Source organism: Eumetopias jubatus, unplaced genomic scaffold (genome assembly GCF_037043125.1).
Source record: "Eumetopias jubatus isolate StellerSeaLion01/CBP00866 unplaced genomic scaffold, mEumJub1_p1.0 scaffold_6, whole genome shotgun sequence".
NCBI classification, from domain to species: Eukaryota; Metazoa; Chordata; class Mammalia; order Carnivora; family Otariidae; genus Eumetopias; species Eumetopias jubatus.
The window spans coordinates 147,385,825-147,405,025 of record NW_028274812.1 but is presented as its reverse complement, the minus strand read 5'-3'; the positions used below and the strand labels follow the sequence as shown (position 1 = coordinate 147,405,025).

Genomic DNA, 19,201 nt, shown 5'->3' with positions numbered 1-19,201 from the left:
CAGACATAGCCTGACGACCCCACTGAAGCAGGACAGCACCATAAACTCCTGGGGAGTGAAGCCCAAAGCCGGGGCTTTAACTAAAAACACGGGTGGGATATGAAGAGCATATGAAAGCTCTATCATTTCTATTAGCTTAAATTATCCCAAAACAGAAGCCCAGGTTTTTATTTTTTATTTTATTTTATGTTTTTTGATAGAAAAAGGCACAGTGAGAGAGGGAACACAAGCAGGGGGAGTGGAAGAGGGAGAAGCAGGCTTCCCGCGGAGCAGGGAGCCCGATGCGGGGCTCGATCCCAGGACCCCGGGATCATGACCCGAGCCGAAGGCAGATGCTTAATGACTGAGCCACCCAGGCGCCCCAAAAGTCCAGGTTTTCAAACCCTGACTCCTCACGGCTTCCTTGTCTTTAAGATGGACAATGATGGCGCCATTTCCCCGCCAGCTGTGCTTCAGAAATGGATGCAGTCTGCAGACAGCGCTGGTCGGGCACCGGAGAAGCGAGTGGGAAGGGGGTCGGCCCCGTAGGTACTGGTCACAGGGACACCACAGGCCCATCTACTGTAAACCATCAGCAGTCCTCTATGTGCTCTTAAGGAACTCAACAGATACAGACCTTCAGGCGTGTGGCCATGGCAGCGCTACTGATTATGTGATGGGGAAAGTTGTGCAGCCGTCCCAAAGCCAGTACCTACGAGGGATGGGGGCACGGCAACCCGGGAACAGCTAAAGGAACCAAAGGGAAAGCAGCAGCTTCAAACACCTGCACCTTCCTCTTCAGATGTGCCCAGGCCTCAGGTCAGTACTTGTTCCAAAACGCACCTAGTGGGACATGAAGAAAGACGTTTTCTAGCCTTAGCCTCCCCCGGCGACTTGGCCAGTGATCCAGGAAATCTGCAGCCAGCGATGATTAGGCCAGTGCGGCCGCCGGGTGGGTCTTCTGATGGCGGATGAGGTTGCAGTGGCGGTTGAAGCTCTTCCCACACTTGGGGCACTGGTGTGGCCGCTCACCCGTGTGGCTCCTCTGGTGCTCGATGAGGAACGAACGCCGACTGTAGCTCTTCCCACACTGGCCACACAGATGGGGCCTCTCTCCCCTGTGGGTTCTCTGATGCTGGATCAGACCCGCACTCTGACTGAAGGCCTTCCCGCACTCCGCACAGCGGTACCGTTTCTGTAGGTTGTGGATCCCTCGGTGATTGAAAAGGCCAGAGCTCCGACTAAAGGTCTTCCCACACTCACTACACTCATAGGGTCTCTCCCCGGTGTGGATTCTCTGATGGCAAACAAGGCCTGAGCTCCGGGCAAAGCTCTTCTCACACGCGTCGCACTTGTGCCGTCCCTCCCCTCGGGGGCTGCCCCAGTGCCCCACTGCCCAACCCTCAGGGTCCCCGAGCTCTCCATGTCGGGGGTCCTGGGGGGGATCCCCCCAGGTCTGTCCATAAAATATCTCCCCATGGGACTCCACTATCTTAGGACAGTCTTTCCTCAGCACCAGCTCTCTGTCCTCAGCCTTGGTCATTCCATCTGAAACAGAAAAGACCAGGCACATGTCACTTGTTCCCTGAGTCTACGGGAGGGTCACTGCGTGTGCAAAAGGAGAGGATGCTTCTAACCTGATGTGACCCCACATCACAGAGCAGCAAGGAGCTTAGGAACAGCAGTGTCGGCATGCTAACGCCTTCCTCCAGGTAACAAAGAAGTCTGGCCTCTTAGGCAAAATGCGCCTAGTCCAACCTTACGTGGTCTGAGCCTGGAAAGAACTGCTTCTACCTCTTCACGGGGAGGGGCGGGTCGAGATCAGGGTGGCTGCTCTTAGGTCTCCCTTAGAACTCCCTCACCATGGGGCGCCTGGGGGCTTAGGTCACGATCTCAGGGTCCTGGGATTGAGCCTCACATCAGGCCCCGCACTCAGCATGGAGTCTGCTTGAGAGTCTCTCTGTCCCTCTGCCCCTAGCCCCATTCGCACACACACTCTCTAAAAAACAATAAATCTTAAAAAAAAAAAAAGTCCCTCCCCCTTTTGAGGTGGGGAGCCTCACAGTGACCAAGGGAATTCACCCCATGCACTCATTCATTCCTTTATGGGACAAGTGTTCAATCCTGCCAACCAGGGGTCTCAGGAGTACTCGACAAGTGTGAAATCAGCACCACCCCCGGTGTGTTCCCCGCACAGACCTTTATGGGCTCTGCTCAGATGACAGCAAGTCTCCCTCCCTCATTCCTTCAAGTTTTCCCTCAGCTCCTACTTCCTTACTTCTTCTTACTACTGCGAGCATCTCACCACCCACCACACTCACAATCTCCCTCCCCTGCTCCTGTTCGGTCCCATTCCACAACTTACCACCTTCTAACACCCTGCATCACCTCCCTCTTTGTCCGCCCCCCCCTTGCCACAATCTAATCTCCATGACAGCGGGATCTTTCTGTTTTATTCCTTGAATCACAGATGGCACAAGGCAGTTTTCAATAAATATTTGTTGAATGAATAAAAGAAAGCATTGAAACCAATCCACTACTATGGCCTCAAATGACAGCCCAGGGACAGGCACCTGAGGCAAACACTCCCAACAGAACCGGCCCATACTGGAGAGTTGTCCAACCAACCCCATCAGACTTGGAGCAGTTGAAGGAAAGAATGGAGACAAACAGACCCAAACTGTCTAAACACTAGGGAGCAGCCCTGTGGTATCCTCAGGATGTCTCAGGCTCTGCGGATAGGACTGTTCGGGGAAGCCGTCAAGAAAACATGACTGCCAAGTGACCCGTGAGCTGGACCCTGACCACTGGAAGCGCCTCACCCCCTCCTCTGTCCCTGGAATGTGAATTCCACTTGCCTGCCCCATTCCAGGAGCCACCCCAAGGTCAGTGACAATGACAGGGGGCCAACACCATCTGGACAGTACACACAACCGAAGCAGGTAAGGCGTCTGTATAAACTTCCATGATTTGACAGCTGGGTGTGGAGATCTACTCACGTTGCTGCTACCCAGGAAGAGCCTCCCGGGGAAGCCTCCTTTGCTTATTAAAACCACCGCCTACCCGCTGTCTTCAGTCTCTCCCTGGCCCCCACACGAGGGGGCTGGTTTCAGATTACACCTGGGAAGCTCCCAAGGAGCCTGCACACCAACAGACTTCCCCCTTGCAACCAGAGAGCCCAAAGAGATCAGCCTCCAGCCCTCCTCTTTTTACCAGAACACCCAGCTCTTTCCCCCACATCTGATTATTGTCCCTCACGCACCTGAACAGGAGCCTCTGCGGACTCCTCTCTTGTTAGACCACGTTTTCCCGCTCCTTTTAGCTGGGGGATGACAACAGGTTTGGAAAACAGAAATGCGTCTTCAGAGAAGAAACAGGCCACGAGGGGGATCGGTATTGCCCTTCTGCCCGGACGGCACACTTATATTTGCAATGTACAAGAGAACTGGGTAGACCATAAAAACAAAGACATCTCTCACCTTCTAATAATGACCATTTATACAGCCGTCCGTGACTAACGAAGCACTGTCACCTATGTTATCAAACTATGCACCACAAAACACCCTGATGTTATTACCCCACCTCTTGAAAGAAGTGAATAGCAAATAAAAGACAGACAAATAGCTAGACAGACTCTGTACATATGTAGAGAAAGTCTGGAAAATATACAGCAATTTGACAAGAATGGTCGCTCCTAGGGAATAAAATTTGGAGAACTTTCATGTTTTAATACATAAACGTCTATATTATTTGGAATTTTTTTTTTTACCATCAGCAGTTCTGAAAGAAACTCAAACTCAGTGATACAAAGTAACCTTAAATGTTCCTTAGTTAAAAAAGAAAAATTGAAGGAGCACCCGGGTGGCTCAGTCAGTTAAGCATCTACCTTCGGCTCAGGTCATGGTCCCAGGGTCCTGGGATCGAGCCCTGCATCGGGCTCCCTGCTCTGAGGGAAGCCTGCTTCTCCCTCTCCCACTCCCCCTGCTTGTGTTCCCTCTCTCACTGTGTCTCTCTCTGTCAAATAAATAAAATCTTTAAAAAAAAAAATTGAAGAGCTGGAACTTGGATTTGGTCCTTGTAACCTCAAACACTTACTATGTTGCTTTGCAAAACTGGCTTTTCCTGAAGACACATACCTGCAGTGATAGTCCCACTAAGAGAACTCTGATTTGTAGACGCTTTCAGGATACTCTCCTGGGGCCACAGGAAATGCTTAATGGATGACTGGATGGAGGGAGGGAGCGACGGACAGACAGGAGGAAGGACTGGCTCAGATGTGCTTCCTGAAAGAAGGGGTTCCCAGTAGGGTTCTAGATGCAGTTTGGAAGGCAGAAGAAAGGAAAAGATGGCTGGAATATAAAAAGTTCAAGTTCACAGGGAGACGAGGAAGAAACGAACAGATTACAAAGATGTTCATGAAGGAGGAAAATGAAACCAAAGGACTTTTTTTAAGACATATTTATTTTATATAGAGAGAATGCACAAGTGTGGGGAGGGGCAGAGGGAGAGAGACAGAAAATCTCCAGCAGACTCCCCGCTGAGTATGAAGCCCTGAGATCATGACCTGAGCCGAAATCAAGAATTGGATGCTTAATGGACTGAGACACCCAGGGGCCCAGAAACCAAAGGACTTATAATCTGATGAGGTCACAGAAGCCAGAGGAAGGAGGTCTGTAGAGCAACAGAAGTCACTCAAAAACATCTTTTCAATTTAAGTCAAGAGCTGTGTTCCAAGTGGCAGAAATCCAGGATAACCGTATGATTGCTAGGGCAGGCAGAATAAACACAGGCAGGAGGCAGGGCAGCAAGGGAAGTCTGGCTTCGATCCGCATGGGGCTGGTGTGAGAGCGGCAACAGCCGCACGCCGACTATTAGACGGCTAACCAGCAGTGAGAGGCGACGAAGTCTGGTGTGAGAAATCGGACGGAAGCTGGGCCAGCTGTGGCGGGGGAGCCAGGACAGGAAGGCAGCCGGCTCGGCCCCACGTGCCCAGGACGGCACCCACACGACGTCACCTGCCAGGAGGGGCAAAGGCTGGTTCCACCGGACTTCCCCAGCCAGTCTGCCACCTACTGAGTGCGCTCACAGCTTTGCCCTGCGAACGTCGGCCAGACTGGCAAAGGCGACCCTGAGGGACAGCCCGCCAAGTGCTTTCTGTCGGCTGCTCACGTTCAGTGCTCACAACCGCCTTCTGTGGTGCACACCTGCTCGAATGAATTGTGTCATCTCTCTTCCGCCCAGTCACATGTTGAAGCCCTGACTGTATTTAGAAACAGGGCCTTTTAGGAAAGGAATTCAGATAATTAAGGGTGGGCCCTAATGCAAAAGGACTGATGTCCTTATAAGGCGAGGAGACACCAGAGCTTTCTCTTTCTCCCTCCCTCTTTCTCTCCCTCGCCCCAATAAGCACGTGCACAGAGAAAGGCACGTGTGAGAACAAAGCAAGAAGGTGGCCGTGAGCAAGCCAGGAAAACAGGTCTCACCAACAACCCACCCTGCAGGCACCTTGATCTTGGACATCCAGCCTCCAGAACAGTCCGTTGTGTAAGCCCCTCAGCATGTGCTAGTTCTTTCATGAGAACCCGAGCAGACTAAGGCAATGCTATGATCAACCCCATTCTGGAGATGAGGGAACTGAGAGCAAATGGTTAAGTGACCTGCCCACGTACAAGCAGCTTCCAGAGGCAAAGCCATGATCTGACCCTATTACACCGATTCTCTAAAGCCGCTGCCCACAGTGCTTCCTGGAAGTCTCCCTGAGGTGCCACGTGCCAGGAGACCAGAGAGCCTCCAGGTTGGGACTCGGGGGGAGCCTGAGTGTGGGGCAAAGGGACACAGTGAGCACACTGTGCACTTGGAAACCCGGAGCATTGCTGTCACCTGGCAAAGGGACTCCTGACCCCCTGGCTCCCCAGGTCCGGGCTTTTTATTTGTTTTTGCTTGACAAGGGGGGCTCATATGTTCAGCACCAGAAAAATCCTGTCCCTCACCTGTCTCTCCAATAGGGTGGGGCTGCCGAGCAGTGTCACGGGTGAGGGATTCCTCAGGCCGGGACTGGAGGCTCAGTGATGTCTGTGCTCCCAGAGGCACTGTCTCTTCAGGGAGGACTTCTTGCCCCTGCGTGTGGGCTACCACCTGGAAACAGAGAGATGAGATTTGACTTTTGAAGAGGAAACTGTCTAAAGAAACACTTCCCAGAAAGAAGCAGAAAGCAGGATTAGAGTTAGTCAAGGGGGTATAAAACAAAGGACTCAAGGGTCACACATATATACGTTTTCCTGGCAAATCTCCCTTCCTACCTCATGTTGAGGTTCATCGAGCTCTCTCTCCAGATCCTCCAGCAAAATCACAGCCTCTTCCCCGCTCTCTGGACAGTGCTCCCGCACCCAGGCCTGCAGCTCCTCGGGCAGGATGGTCAGGAACTGCTCCAGCACCAGCAGCTCCACGATCTGCTCCTTTGTGCTCACATGTGGCCTCAACCACTGGTGGCAAAGCTCCTGGAGTCGGGTGAGGGCCTCCCTGGGTCCAGGGGTCTCCTGGTAGCACAGCTGTCGAAAGCGCCTTCGGAAAATTTCCCTTGCCAGGGGATTACTACATTTCGACCTGGATTCCTGCACTTGGAGGCGACTTTCCATCTCCATTTTCACTGTCAGAAGTTCTTCCCAAACCTCAGGAGCTTGCACATCCAGGGGTAAAACCTCCTTTGAGTCCGCATTCATCTTGTCCTTGAACAGTTTAAAAAGCACCCTCCAGCTGGAGCTACGTTTTAGAAACACCTTTGAAGATTCCCTCCTAAGCAGTAAAAATCACCGTTTACATAGAAAAATGGCAATAGCTAACGATAGGCACTGATTATATAAGCAACTGTCACAGGTCCCAGGCTCTTCACTGAAAGTCAAGTCGCTTGGGGACCAAAGGATGTGGGAAGAATGGGAAATAGAAGGTCGTAACGTGCAAAAGGCATACACCTTCAAGTCACTCAGAACTGGATCTTATTCTGGCTCTAACATTTACTAATTGTGTGATCTTCAGCCAACTTCTTACCTTCTTTCAATCTCAGTCTCTCGATGTGAAGAAATAGCAATAAAAATACCTTACAGCGCTCATGGAGAAATTAGGGGCCACACAGTTCACTCAGCATGGTTAAAAAGCTCAGACTCATTACGTAAAAGTGAAATTAGACAGAGAAGAGACAGAAACTGTGCTTGTCCTTGACTAATGAATGAACTTACTTTCCTGGGACTCCTGCTTTCAACACCGGACCACAGTTAATGTTCACGTGACCCTCTGAGGTTTGATGACAACCGCTACTTCAGGAGATAAGAAACGGCTGTCGGGGGAATTCAGGTAGGCCGCCTAAGGTCAAGTTCTTTAGGAGGACAGTCCTTAGAATCGGCAGAAACGCAGGCAGTGCCTGCGACCCAGGAGACCTGTACGTCTGCACAGTGTCAGCAAGTGCAGCCCTGCCGCTGAATTCCCGCGGGACAGGCGCTGTGGCGGCCTCGCGGGGAGTGGGCGCCCGGGCACGCGGGCTGGCGACAGCACGGGGAGCCCCGGCGCCCGCACCGCCAGCAGGCTCCCCGTGAGTGCGCGCACGCCAGGGCTCCAGGGTCCCGCACCCGAAAGCCAGTCCGCTCACAGCCCCGTAACCCGCTCTCAGAGCCAAACCTGAGGGACTGAACCCTGTGCTTAACTTCCCCGCGCCCGAGGCTGTCGCACTCCAGGCGCTCCCGGCCCAGGCCGACCTGCGGCCGCTACCCCCGGGCACGGCCCTCCAGCCTCGCGCTCCTCCCAGGCCCTGCCCGCGCCATGTCCCCAAGCCGGGACGACGCGCCCGCCGCGGGCGGAGGCTTACCTTCCACCGCCCTCTCCCTGCCACGCCCGCCCGCCCCGGGGCCCCGGCGCCGACTCTCGGGAGCGGGACGAGGCCCGGAGGCGGAGGCTCTCGGCGCGGCGTCGGCGGGAGCGCGCCAGCCGGCACAATGCGCCGCAGCGAGGAGGCCGCCCGCCGCGCGGGGCGCTCGGGGCGGGAGCACTTCCGGGCCGCTCTAGGATCCCGCGTCTCGTCTCCCGCCGCCCGCGGCGGGGCACGTGGTTGGACTCTCGCGCCCGGGAGCGCGCGGGACACGTTTAAAGGGAAGAAACGCGTGCAGCCTCGGCCGTTAACTTGAAAATGCTTATTTTTAAAACATTACCTATGATTTTTTAAAATTCTCAGGCAAGGCCAAAATTAATAAAGCGAAAGGTGAAATCCCATCCTGTCCCTCGTTGGTCCCACTCCCCTGGGGCGGGGTGAGCTGGGGGTTCGCGCGTGTAATTCCCATCTCTCCGTCACAGCTAGATAGACAGGCATGAAGCTATTTGACGTTTAGCTTTTTCTCCACTTATTTTAACGTTTTCACTTCACGTACTCAGACCTCTTTATTGCTCTTGTAGGTCTAACTCCTTTGGTGGCTGCATAACAGTACATCAAGCGCGTGTACTGCAATGTATTTGTCCGGGCCCTGGGTCTTGGTAGACTTCCCTCCTTCCTTCTGCTTTCCTTCTTTGCTCCTTTTGCCCCTTTCCTTCCTTCCTTCATTTTTTGCTATACAGAAATCTCTTGGAATTTTGGTGGGAATCCAAAATCAACTAAATTAGCTTTATTGGTACAAAAGAGCATAGTTAGTACTGTTAGTCATCCATCAATTTTATCATGCCAACCAGAATGATGGTATTGCGTAAATTATGTTTGTTTTGTTTTTAACAGAACCTCATTATTTATCACAGCAGTAGGAAAATATCTTGCATGTTAATGTAAATTCTTTGATGCAGTGTTTTAACTCCAAAACCATAGCTTTGTAAATTTCTGTGATTGTTTTACTCAAACTGGCCATCTGAGGGCATTAAATAAGGTCAAGTTTCATCCTTTATTTTAATTTCTTCTAAATATCCAATAAGTGTATAATCTACCAGCATGAAGAAAATATGCTCAAAATCCTGATCACTTTCTTCAACACACTCCCAAAGCCCTCAGTACAAACTTTCCCAACAAACTATATAATGACTGTAAATTTTCAGCTTTTCTTTAACTGGAATACCATTCAAATACGTTATTCTCTTACATTTTGGATGCCCACCTGTGACAAGTAAACCGTTTCTATTGGCATGAAACTCTCAAACGTGTCACTGATAGTTGATTAGGCTCTCTAACTGGATCATGTGTGCTCCTTAAGTAGGTCAACTATAGCACTCAGGCAGCCTCCACCCTAGGATCCAGTGGATAGTGCACTGGACTTCCCTGTAGTTAAACAGCTCTGAGAAAGACGGGCTCCCGCCTGTCTGTGTGGAGGGAGATTCCCCTATAGCAATAGCAGTACCTTGATGATTGTCTTGGGACAGAAGGGATTACTTTTTACTTAGAATTGGGAATCTCTACTGAAAATACTTCAAACACCACTCCGCTCAGACAAGAAGAAATGCTGACTACAAGACTAACTATAAAGATTGAGTGTTACCTGAATCTGGAAACAGGTATACTGGGATTGCGACTCTTCTGCAAGTTATGTCATGAGCTTAAAAAATGTGAAGAAGGAGGGGGAGGAAGTGGAGGTGGAGGAGGAGAAGGAAAGGCAGAAACAAAAGGAGAAGGGATGGAGGGAGAAGAATTAAGAGAATTGTTAACAAAGAGCCTGAGGGAACTAGCTGGTATGTGGATAGACCCAAGTCTAAAAATATTTATGTCCCATATGAATCTTCACTAACCCAAGATAGTTTCAGTAAGTGGGCAAGTGATCTGCCCTGTGCATGTCACCAACCAATTCTAAACCCTAAGTATGATGTAATATCCCAGTGGGAATAGCAGTCACCTGGTGGCAAGTTGATTACATTGGACCCTGTCTATGATGGAGAGAACAAAACATTGCTTCAAAGTAATAGACACTTGTGTTGAACTTCGATTGGCTTTCCGTGCCTACCATGCTATCAGTATTGATTGGATGAAAGTCCCACCCACTCACACCAGCCCTAACTTAGTTGGGCATTAAAATGAAATGTCCCCCCCACCCCAATCTGTACTTTCAACTGGGTTCTTGAAATAATCCTTCTTTCCTGTCCTTTAGTGATATCTTGGGCAGATCCCATAGCTTTCTGGTCAATTTTAAGTATCAAAGATCCCATTCAGTTTATTTTTAATTTGAAAATTTATTACCTATTGAATAAGTTACATAGCCACAGATTCAAAGTTTTACAAAAAGTTCAAAAGGGCATACGTTGAAAAATCTCCCTCTGATTTTTCTCTTCTGTTGAGTTTGATAATGATATTGTAGTTCCATAGGAAAATATCCTTATTTTTTAGATGAATACTGAAGTGTTCAAGAGTGTTATGTGTAATGTCTATAATTTACCTCGAAATACTTCAGCAGAGGGAAACAAAGCAAATATGGCAAAATGAACAATTATAAATGTAGGTGAGTACATGGTGTTCATTCTATATTACACATAAACCTTTGCAAGTAACTGGGTTTCTGAATTCAGATTTTCTTAAGACTAACGAATTTCAATCCACTTCAAGATATGCCCCAGATGACCGGTGCGTTGGGACGCAGAACCCCAACGGCTTCTCCTCCTCCCATACGGACAGCCACGTGCCCAGCCCCAGAGCCAGGGTCACCACGCTGTCCAAGCCTGTGGCCGTCTTGGCCTCCAGACGGACCACGCCCAGAGGTAAATGGGGCAGCGTCTGAGCCGTGGGCGCGGGGTGGGCTCGCAATGACGTGGGCAGTGACAATGCTACCTTCACCCTCTCCCTGGCCAACGCCCCCAGCGCGCGAGCCCCCCCCCCAACACACACACACTCCGGGGCTTTCTGCGCCCCAGCGTACAGCCCTCTACATCACTGGGGACAAAGCCCATCTCAAAGGTGTGCAGCACAGGGAGCTGGTGCCCATCGAGGTGTTGGAGGCGCGGCAAGTGAAGACCAGCCTCAAAATGTTGCTGAAGGCTTGTTTCCAGGCTGTCCGGCCGCAGAGTCGGGCCCCGCCTCCTTCCCCGCACTCGCTGCGGGACTGAGTGGATCCAGATCCACAAGCCGCCGCGGGTGTGGATGGCGGTGGAGCTCCTGATCTCAGGCTCCTCCGTCCTGGTGAGCCTGGTGGACGGCTGGGACATCAGCACCCAGCTGCTGGCCCTGGCGCGGCTGTTCTCGGACCCCTTCCACCACACTCAGGGGGGCTTCCGGCCGCTGGTAGACGAGGAGCGGCTTCAGCCGCCGCGGGGCGCACACGCCGGCCCCGCAGAGCAGCGGCTCCACACCCGGGGTCCTGCAGTTCCCGGCCTGCGTGCTCCAGGTCCACCTGCAGTTCCCCCTGGAGTTCGAGTTCAACCCCTTCTACCTCAAGTTCCTTGGCTACTCCCGCCGCCTCCGGACCTTCCTGCTGGACCGGGACTGGGAGCGCCCGGAGCCGGGGCTGCCGCACCAGGAGAAGGGGGGAGCGCAGGGTCAGCAGGCGTGCAGGCCCGTGTGGGTTTGCGTGCACGAGCCGAGCGGGAGGATGCGCGTGTTCCACCACTACGCACCCGATGACACGGAGGTCTGGCGGCCCTCCTGCAACGGGTCCAACCTAAAGGTGTGGGATTTCTGCACCGACGAGACGCTGGCCGAGAGGACTCCCCTATGCCTGGGAGCTGGCCCAGCCTCCCCCCACCCCGAGCTCCCAGAGGGGGATGGGGGGGTACTCCCCAGAGCAGGGGCCGCGTGGGGGGGCCCTGCTACGACAACAGCCCCAGCCCCGCCTGACGCCACCCCACGCCAGCAGGAGGAGCCGCCGCGGCTGGAAGACCGAGCTGGGCCGACCCCTGGGATGGGGGAGGGGGCGGCGAGGCCGGCCAGACGGACGTGGCACCCCCAGCTCCCTGCTGGTGTCTAGTGTGCCCACCACCGCCGCTCGCTAGGTGCGCACCTGCAGGAGGCCCCGGGGCTCCACTCCGAGCCTCAGCCTGGAAGCGCCCAGAATCGCGGCCCGACCGCGTCCGGTTCCCGCCGCACAGCCAGCCGCAGCACCAGCACTAGAGCCAGCTCCAGACAGCCGAGAGAGAGACAGGTCCTACAGGGCACCCCGTCCGAGAAGGGGGCCTTCGTGCTGGCCAAGCCTGAGCACCAGCTGCGCCGCGGTGACCGCCGTGTGGATACGGAGTGCAAGGGTGCCACCGACCTGGCACCCCCACCATGGGCTCCCCAAGACCGTGGGCAAGGAGGCCTCTGTGACGTGAAAACGCGTCGCGTTTACAACTTCTGAGCCCAGCAGTGGGTGGACCAGATCCAGAGCGGCCTCTCAGACGCCGGAGCCCGCCCTGCTCCGCTGCTCTGTGTCTAGTGGTTAGAGACCACTACGGGTGGCCCCCGCTGCCATGCTTACAGCCCCCACCCTCCGCAGGATGGAGGCCCGCTCCCACCATCTCGCCAGCTCTAACTTATTTTGGGGTTTTGGGTGCGCGCCGGCCGGGAGGCGGCGGGGTGTCCCCGCCGTGGGCCGGTCAATAGGCCACCTGCGCCCAGGCCTTGCGGCGGGGGGGGGGGGGGTGGGGGGGTGGGGGTGTTAGGGCCGGGCCGCCGCGCAGGCCACCGGTTCCCAGAGCTAGAGTCTCTAAAAAGAGAACAATAACAGAGATTTGCCCCAGATGAAGATGATTTACCAGTTTTAAGAGTTTTCAGAATTTTATGGATTTTTGAACCTGGATAAGGGATCTTGGATATGTACTAGTCTTTCTCTCTCTTTCTCTCTCTCTGTCTCTCTCTTTATATATTTAAACATTTTCAAAACAAAAAACTTTAATTAAAAATCTTCATCTTACTCCTACCCCCAAGCCACCTAATTTCATTCCGTAGAAACAGTCAAAACCTTCGATTTCTTATGTAGATTTTCGGAGATATTTTACGCATGAAGAAGCATATATTTATACATACCTTCTCCCCATTATTGTCACGAATAGTAGAAAATGATGCCTACAGTTCCCTATTCTGTTTGTTTAATTTAACAATAAATCTTGGAGATTTTCTCAGAGCTGGACACACAGATCTCCCTTTTTATTTTTGACAGTTGCAAAAGATTCCATTACACAGATTTATTTACCTAGTCTTCTACTGATGAGCAATTAAGCTATTTCCAAATATTTTCTATTTATAAACAATGATGAACTAAATAGTATCCTACAACATCTTACACATGTTAGTAAATCTCTAGGATAAATTCCTAAAAGTAGAATTGCTGAGCCAAAGAATATATGCATTTATGAAATTGATATACACTACTAAATTGCTCTCCAAAGTAGTTATAAAATACACTTGAAACTAATATAACTATGTTAACTACACCAGAATTAAAAAATTTTAAATTTTAATAAATAAAAAGAAGTAGTTGTACAAATCTACAACTCTAGGGTGCCTGGGTGGCTCAGTCGGTTGAGTGCCCACCTCTTGGTTTCAGCTCAGGTCATGATCTCAGGGTCATGAGATCAAGCCCCGAGGTGGAGCCTCGAGTCTGGCTCCCAAGATTGGGGAGTCTGCTTGAGATTCTCTCCCTCTGCCCCTCCCGCCCCGCCTTGCACTCTCTCTCTCAAATAAAGTCTTTAAAAATTTTTTTCAACTCTCTAACAATATTTAAAAGAGATGCCACCCCAAATCTTCACCAAATTTTTTTATTTCTGCCAACCTGATAGGCAAAAAATGGTATATCATTAATATTAGTATTAATTAGTACTAATTAGTGTTTCTTTAAATATGAAAAGAGATTGATATATTAATATTTATGTACAATTCCTTTCTGTTCACATCCTTTCCCTTTTTTCCTATTTGTGATGGTCTTTCTCTTACTTGTATAATCATAATCATCATATATTAGGGAAATTAGCCCTTTGTGATAATTTGGAATTTTTTCATTTGACTTTATGGTGGCTTTAGTTAGGTATACAGAAATTTTTAATTTTTTAGTTAAATTTACTAATCTTCTATGCTCTCTGTGATAAGAAGGCCTCCCTTGTGCCAAAACTGGAAGGGAAAATTCTCATGTAATTTCTTCTAGTACTTTTATAGTTTTACTTTTTTCCTAAAATTTTGAACCTGGAACTGATACAGTGGTAAGATGTGAGGTGTGGATTACACTTTTTTTTCCCAGTTATTTACCCAGATGTCCCAGGACCATTTCTTTTCTTTTCTTTTTTTTTTTAAGTTTTTTAATTCTATTTTTTTAAAGATTTTATTTATTTGACAGAGAGAGAAAGAGCGAGAGCAGGAACACAAGCAGGGGGAGCGGGAGAGGGAGAAGCAGGCCTCCCACCGAGCGGGGAGCCCGATGCGGGGCTCGATCCCAGGACCCTGGGATCGTGAGCTAAGCTGAAGGCAGTCGCTTAACCGACTGAGCCACCCAGGCACCCCCTCTTTTCTTTTCTTTTAAAGTTTTTATTTATTTATTTGACAGAGAGAACACAGGCAGGGGGAGCAGGAGAGGGAGAAGCGGGGTCCCCGCTGAGCAGGGAGCCCCAGTGCAGGGCTCGATCCCAGGACTCAATCCCAGGACCCTGAGATCATGACCTGAGCCCAAGGCAGACGCTTAACAAACTGAGCCACCCAGGCGCCCCATAGTACCATTTCTTGAATGAGCCATCATTTCTTCACTAATTTGAAATGCCATATTAATCAAATGCTTAAATATTTGGGCCTACTTCTGGATTTTTCTATCCTGTTTATACTACAATGTTTTATTCATTGTAGCTTATAATATGTTTTAAAATCCCAAAGTGTGGGAAACAGAACGCCACAACGACCACTGGTGCGTGCTCGTTCAGACTCCGAGATCTCTGAGAAAACTCAAGACTGCAGGGTTAAAAATAACCCGAAAGGATCAGAGTGAAATGCCCTTGGGATGTGTGTGGTCTGTTCTAAAGCACACAGCATGTACAAGATGCTTTGTAGATGGGAGGCCAGCTGTAAGCAGCACACTGTGCATTCCCTTCGTTGTTCTCTTATCCTGTGTTAAGGTCCGAGTACAATGGTGTTTACAATTAATTGATCACAGCCAGTTACAGATTTCTTTATTCCTTCTCCACTCCCACTGCTTCAGTTGACTAACCCTGTGTGCGTGGAAGAATGTGCCTTACTAAGCCCCTGCTGTAAATCATTATAGATCTGTATCGTTGTAGAAGGTATATTAGATTATGGAAAATAAACCTCGGCACCTCGGGCTGTTAGCTCGGGGTCCCCTGTGCCTCACTATTCTGTCGTCTCTTTTTCTCAGTTCCTTCACCGCCCCAGGTCCCCGACTCTCTGAGGTCGACACCAAAGGCCTATGTTTTCCTTGTTATTCTTTTCTGAATTTTTCTGGCTACTAATGCTTGTTTACTTTTCACATAAACTTGAGAAGAAATTTATTGAGTTTGAAAACAAAATTCTATGTTAATTTTTATTAGCATTATATGAAATACCTCTTAAATTTCCTCTTAAATTTATATCTCAATGTTTTATGTTTTGCTGCTACTGTAAATGGGTGTCTTTTCTCCCATTGTGTGTGTGTAGACAATTGACTTTTCTTGTTTATTTTTATAAATATATTTAATTTTATAAGCATATCCTGGGATACCATCATAAATCTAATATGATGATAATTTTAACTACCTTCCAATTTACTTATTTCTCTTGTTAAATGCATTGTTTAGGGGCACCTGGCTGGCTCATTCCGTAGAGCATGTGACTCTTGATCTTGGGGTTGTAATTTCGAGCCCCACATTGGGTGGAGAGATTACTTTAAAAAAATGCATTATCTAGTTTCTCCAGAACAATATAAAATAATGGTAGTGAGAATGGACATTTTTCTAACATATTTTTAACTTCAAAGGAAAGGCATCTAATATTTATCTGAAAAGGAGAATGACTGTTGATGTAAGTTAGGTATGTTTCATCATGTTAAGGAACCATCTATTCTTCTTCATTAAAATTTTAATATCAAAAATGTATATTAATAAGATGGCTTTTACACATCTATTTAAATGACTATATGCTGTTTTTCCTTAGATATGTTAATATGGTGAATTATATTTAAAGATTTCTTAATATATTTTTTAAAGATTTTATTTATTTATTTGGGATAGAGAGAGAGCATGAGCAGGGGGAGCAGCAGAAGCAGACTCCCCACTGAGCAGGGAGCCCCATGTGGGGCTCGATGTGGGGCTTGATGTGGGGCTTGATGTGGGGCTCGATGTGGGGCCCGATCCCAGGACCCTGAGATCATGACTGGATCCAAAGGCAGACGCTTAACCAACTGAGCCACCCAGGCACCCCTAAAGATTTCTTAATATTAAACAATTTTATGCTCATCATCATTTTGCCATAGTTAATTATTTACTCCTTTAATGTGCTTCTGGATTCTGTTTACTCCTATTTAGGATTAAGTATAAATGAGTATCAGATGGCTTTTGGCTTTCTCATTGGTAATCAATTTTGAGCTTCCAGATTAATATTTGTATTGTTTCCCCCCAGAATCGACTATTCCCTTCTTTTTCTATGTTCTGGAACAGTTTTAAATGCATTGGAATTATTTGTTCTGTAAACGGTTGGTTAAAATTCACCCTTGAAACTGTTTTGTCTGATATTTGAAGGGGGGGTAGTTGACAACTTTTATGCCTTCCATTGTAAATGGTTTGTTTGGATTTTCTGTTCTCTAAGTAAACTCAAGGCCCAGCGTGAGGCTTGAACTCACAACCCTGAGATCAAGAGCCACAGGCTCTACCGACTGACCCAGCCAGGTGCACCCGGACTTTCTATTTCTTCTAAGGTTCTATTGGGATGCTATACTTTCTAGACATACATTGCAACAATGTTCTTAAATTATTTTTGCGTAGCATTGAATAAAGTGTCCTCTTAGTTTCACCTATATCTGCAGTTGCAAACATTCCTGCCGCCACCGCTGTGCCCGGCGCCCGCGAGCGTGGTGGGCAGTCACCCCTGAGAGGGTAGCAGAGCCCAGAGTCCAGGCTGAGTGCAGGGCGACGCGTCTCCCACCGAGCTCACCACTTGCGCACCCTGAAAGCCTGGGCGGCCAAAGGTCAGCGGAGCTGGAGGTGCAGGAAGATGAAGAACCCAAGGAACTGGACTTGGGGCCGAAAACGAGAGTCTGAGAGAGTGCTAGGCGAGGCCCGGCCCCCTGCGGCTCGAGAGAGCGCAACGCCTACCAGGTGGGGAGGGGAGTATTTACTAAGCAGATCTTCTTTCCCACTCTGTGCTTCTTCCTGGTTTGGACTCCACGGATTCCTAATTTTGACCTTTCTGATTCAGAACATCTTCAGCGTGGAAGGACCTGGGAACTCATCCAGCAAAGACTGGCAGCCAGCACCCGAGTTGCTCTTTGCTCTGAGATCCCAGCCCCCCACTTTAGTGTCCTGCCTTGAGGTTCTTGAATGGTCGCCGGAGAATCCCTGAAATCATGAATTCTGAGAGTCTTTCTTCACATCCTTAAAGGGGTGACCCCAAACGGTTGAAAATCCCTGGGTCTGCAGTGGGAAGGGTCTCCCCATCCCTTTGCCCAGTCACTACTAACATGCCCTACCCATCCACCACCTACCCCCCCCCCCCGTGCCACTTAGTGCCCCCTTGGCACTTCCACCAGGCAAAAGGATAAGTCCTTTGCAGTCAGGGATTATACCTCTTCATTCTTTCTTTAAAAAAGGGGGGGGGGATTTTATTTATTTATTTGACAGAAAGAGCAGAGCACAAGCAGGGGGAGCAGCAGAGGGAGAGGGAGAAGCAGGCTCCCCGCTGAACAGGGAGCCCCATGCAGGGCTCCAATTCCAGGGTCCTGGGATCATGAGATCATGACCTGAGCCGAGGCAGATGCCGAACCGACTGAGCCACCCAGGCGCTCCCCCCACCCCTTTTAATTCTTTCATAGTTTTCCACTCAGCTCGGTGTGGTGGGTGGTCAGCACAAACAGGAATTGAGTCCTGAGTCCTATGTGAATGACCATTGTTTATACAGATGGAATTTTTTTAAATGTTAAAGCTTACATGCCCTCCACCAGCTACCCCCTTCAAACTTTGCAACAGCAAATTCAGTAATAATTGAAAAGTCCTTGCACTCCCAAGTCAATTCTTTAAAAAGAAAATCCATGCCAACATTGTGGGGTGTATTCCTCCAAGCTATTTATAAATGAATATATAATTTATGTGTACTTATAGAATTATATTTACAAAAATGGAAACTGCTATACATTAGTGTTCTGTGGTACTTTTTAGATCAGTTACTACTTACTTCATTCTTTTTGATGGTTATGTGGTAGTGTGATTAAGTGATGCACCAAATTTGTTAAATCAACCTTCCACTAACCCTCTATTTCAAACACTACTATCTTGAGCATTCTTTGACAAATACCTTGATGAGCATATGTTGGTATTTCTATAGGATAGAGTTTTAGAAGTGGAATTCTGAGTGATGATCTATTAAGATATAATTTACATACAGTAAAATTTACCTTTTTATGTGCACGGTTGGGTGAGTTTGGACAAGCATGCATCATCCTGTAAAGACCACGAGCTACAACCAAGACACACACCTCCAGGACCCCAGGATCCCCCTTGCTCCCTTTTTTAAGTAGGCTCCACGCTCAGCATGGGGCTCTAACTCACCACCCTGAGATCAAGACTTGAGCCAGATCAAGAGTAAGACACTTAACCAATTGAACCACCCAGGCACCCCACTCCTTGCTCCTTTATAATCAATCTTTCCCCCAACCCCAGCTCTGACAATCATTAATCAGATTTTTCACTCATACCTTTTGCCTTTTCTGGGATGGAATCATACAGCTTAAGCATTTGAGTCTGGTTTCTAGTTTCTTTCACTTAGCATACTACTTTTGAGATTAATTAATGTTGTAGTGTGTATTAGCGGTTTGTCCTTTGCATTGCTGAGTTAAAATTACATTGCATGGATGTACCAGAGTTTGCTTATCCATCTACCGGATGATGGACATTCGGGTTGTTTCCAGGTTTGGGTGATTATGAATAAAGCTGCTATACGCATTCACTTACAGATGGATATATGTTTTCATTTCTCTTGAGTAAATGCCTAGGAGGAAGATTGTTGGGTTGTCAAGTTTGTGTTTAACTTCCTAAGAAACTGCCAAACTGATTTTTCCAAGTGACTGTACCATTTTGTATTCCCACTACAAGATATGAGAGTTCCATTTGCCCCACATCCTCA

At 49.0% G+C, this 19,201-nt stretch overlaps 1 protein-coding gene across 2 annotated transcripts; it reads right to left on the bottom strand.

The window, feature by feature from the left end:
• Positions 1-339: 339 nt before the first annotated feature.
• Positions 340-7,320, bottom strand: ZSCAN9 (zinc finger and SCAN domain containing 9). Of its 2 annotated transcripts, XM_088024184.1 has the most exons (4): positions 7,212-7,320; positions 6,279-6,771; positions 5,970-6,114; positions 340-1,527 (listed from the first exon to the last, which is right to left on the bottom strand). In XM_088024184.1, the coding sequence occupies exons 2-4, from the start codon at positions 6,696-6,698 to the stop codon at positions 911-913; spliced, it is 1,182 nt and encodes a 393-aa protein (XP_087880310.1). In that variant the 5' UTR covers positions 6,699-6,771; positions 7,212-7,320; the 3' UTR covers positions 340-910. The 2 variants fall into 2 exon arrangements, with proteins under 2 accessions (XP_087880310.1, XP_087880309.1); XM_088024183.1 differs by having other exon boundaries at positions 6,279-7,320.
• Between the last annotated feature and the right edge of the window lie 11,881 nt (positions 7,321-19,201).

What these genes read in the sequence shown, in the direction of transcription:
- ZSCAN9 (XM_088024183.1), bottom strand. Translation starts at nt 6,698, where the DNA reads ATGAATGCGGACTCAAAGGAGGTTTTACCCCTGGATGTGCAAGCTCCT. An exon ending in TCGATGAACCTCAACATGAG is followed by an intron (nt 6,115 to 6,278) that starts GTAGGAAGGGAG and finishes CTCTGTTTCCAG; the next exon opens with GTGGTAGCCCACACGCAGGG. An exon ending in CCACCCTATTGGAGAGACAG is followed by an intron (nt 1,528 to 5,969) that starts GTGAGGGACAGG and finishes TTTCTGTTTCAG; the next exon opens with ATGGAATGACCAAGGCTGAG.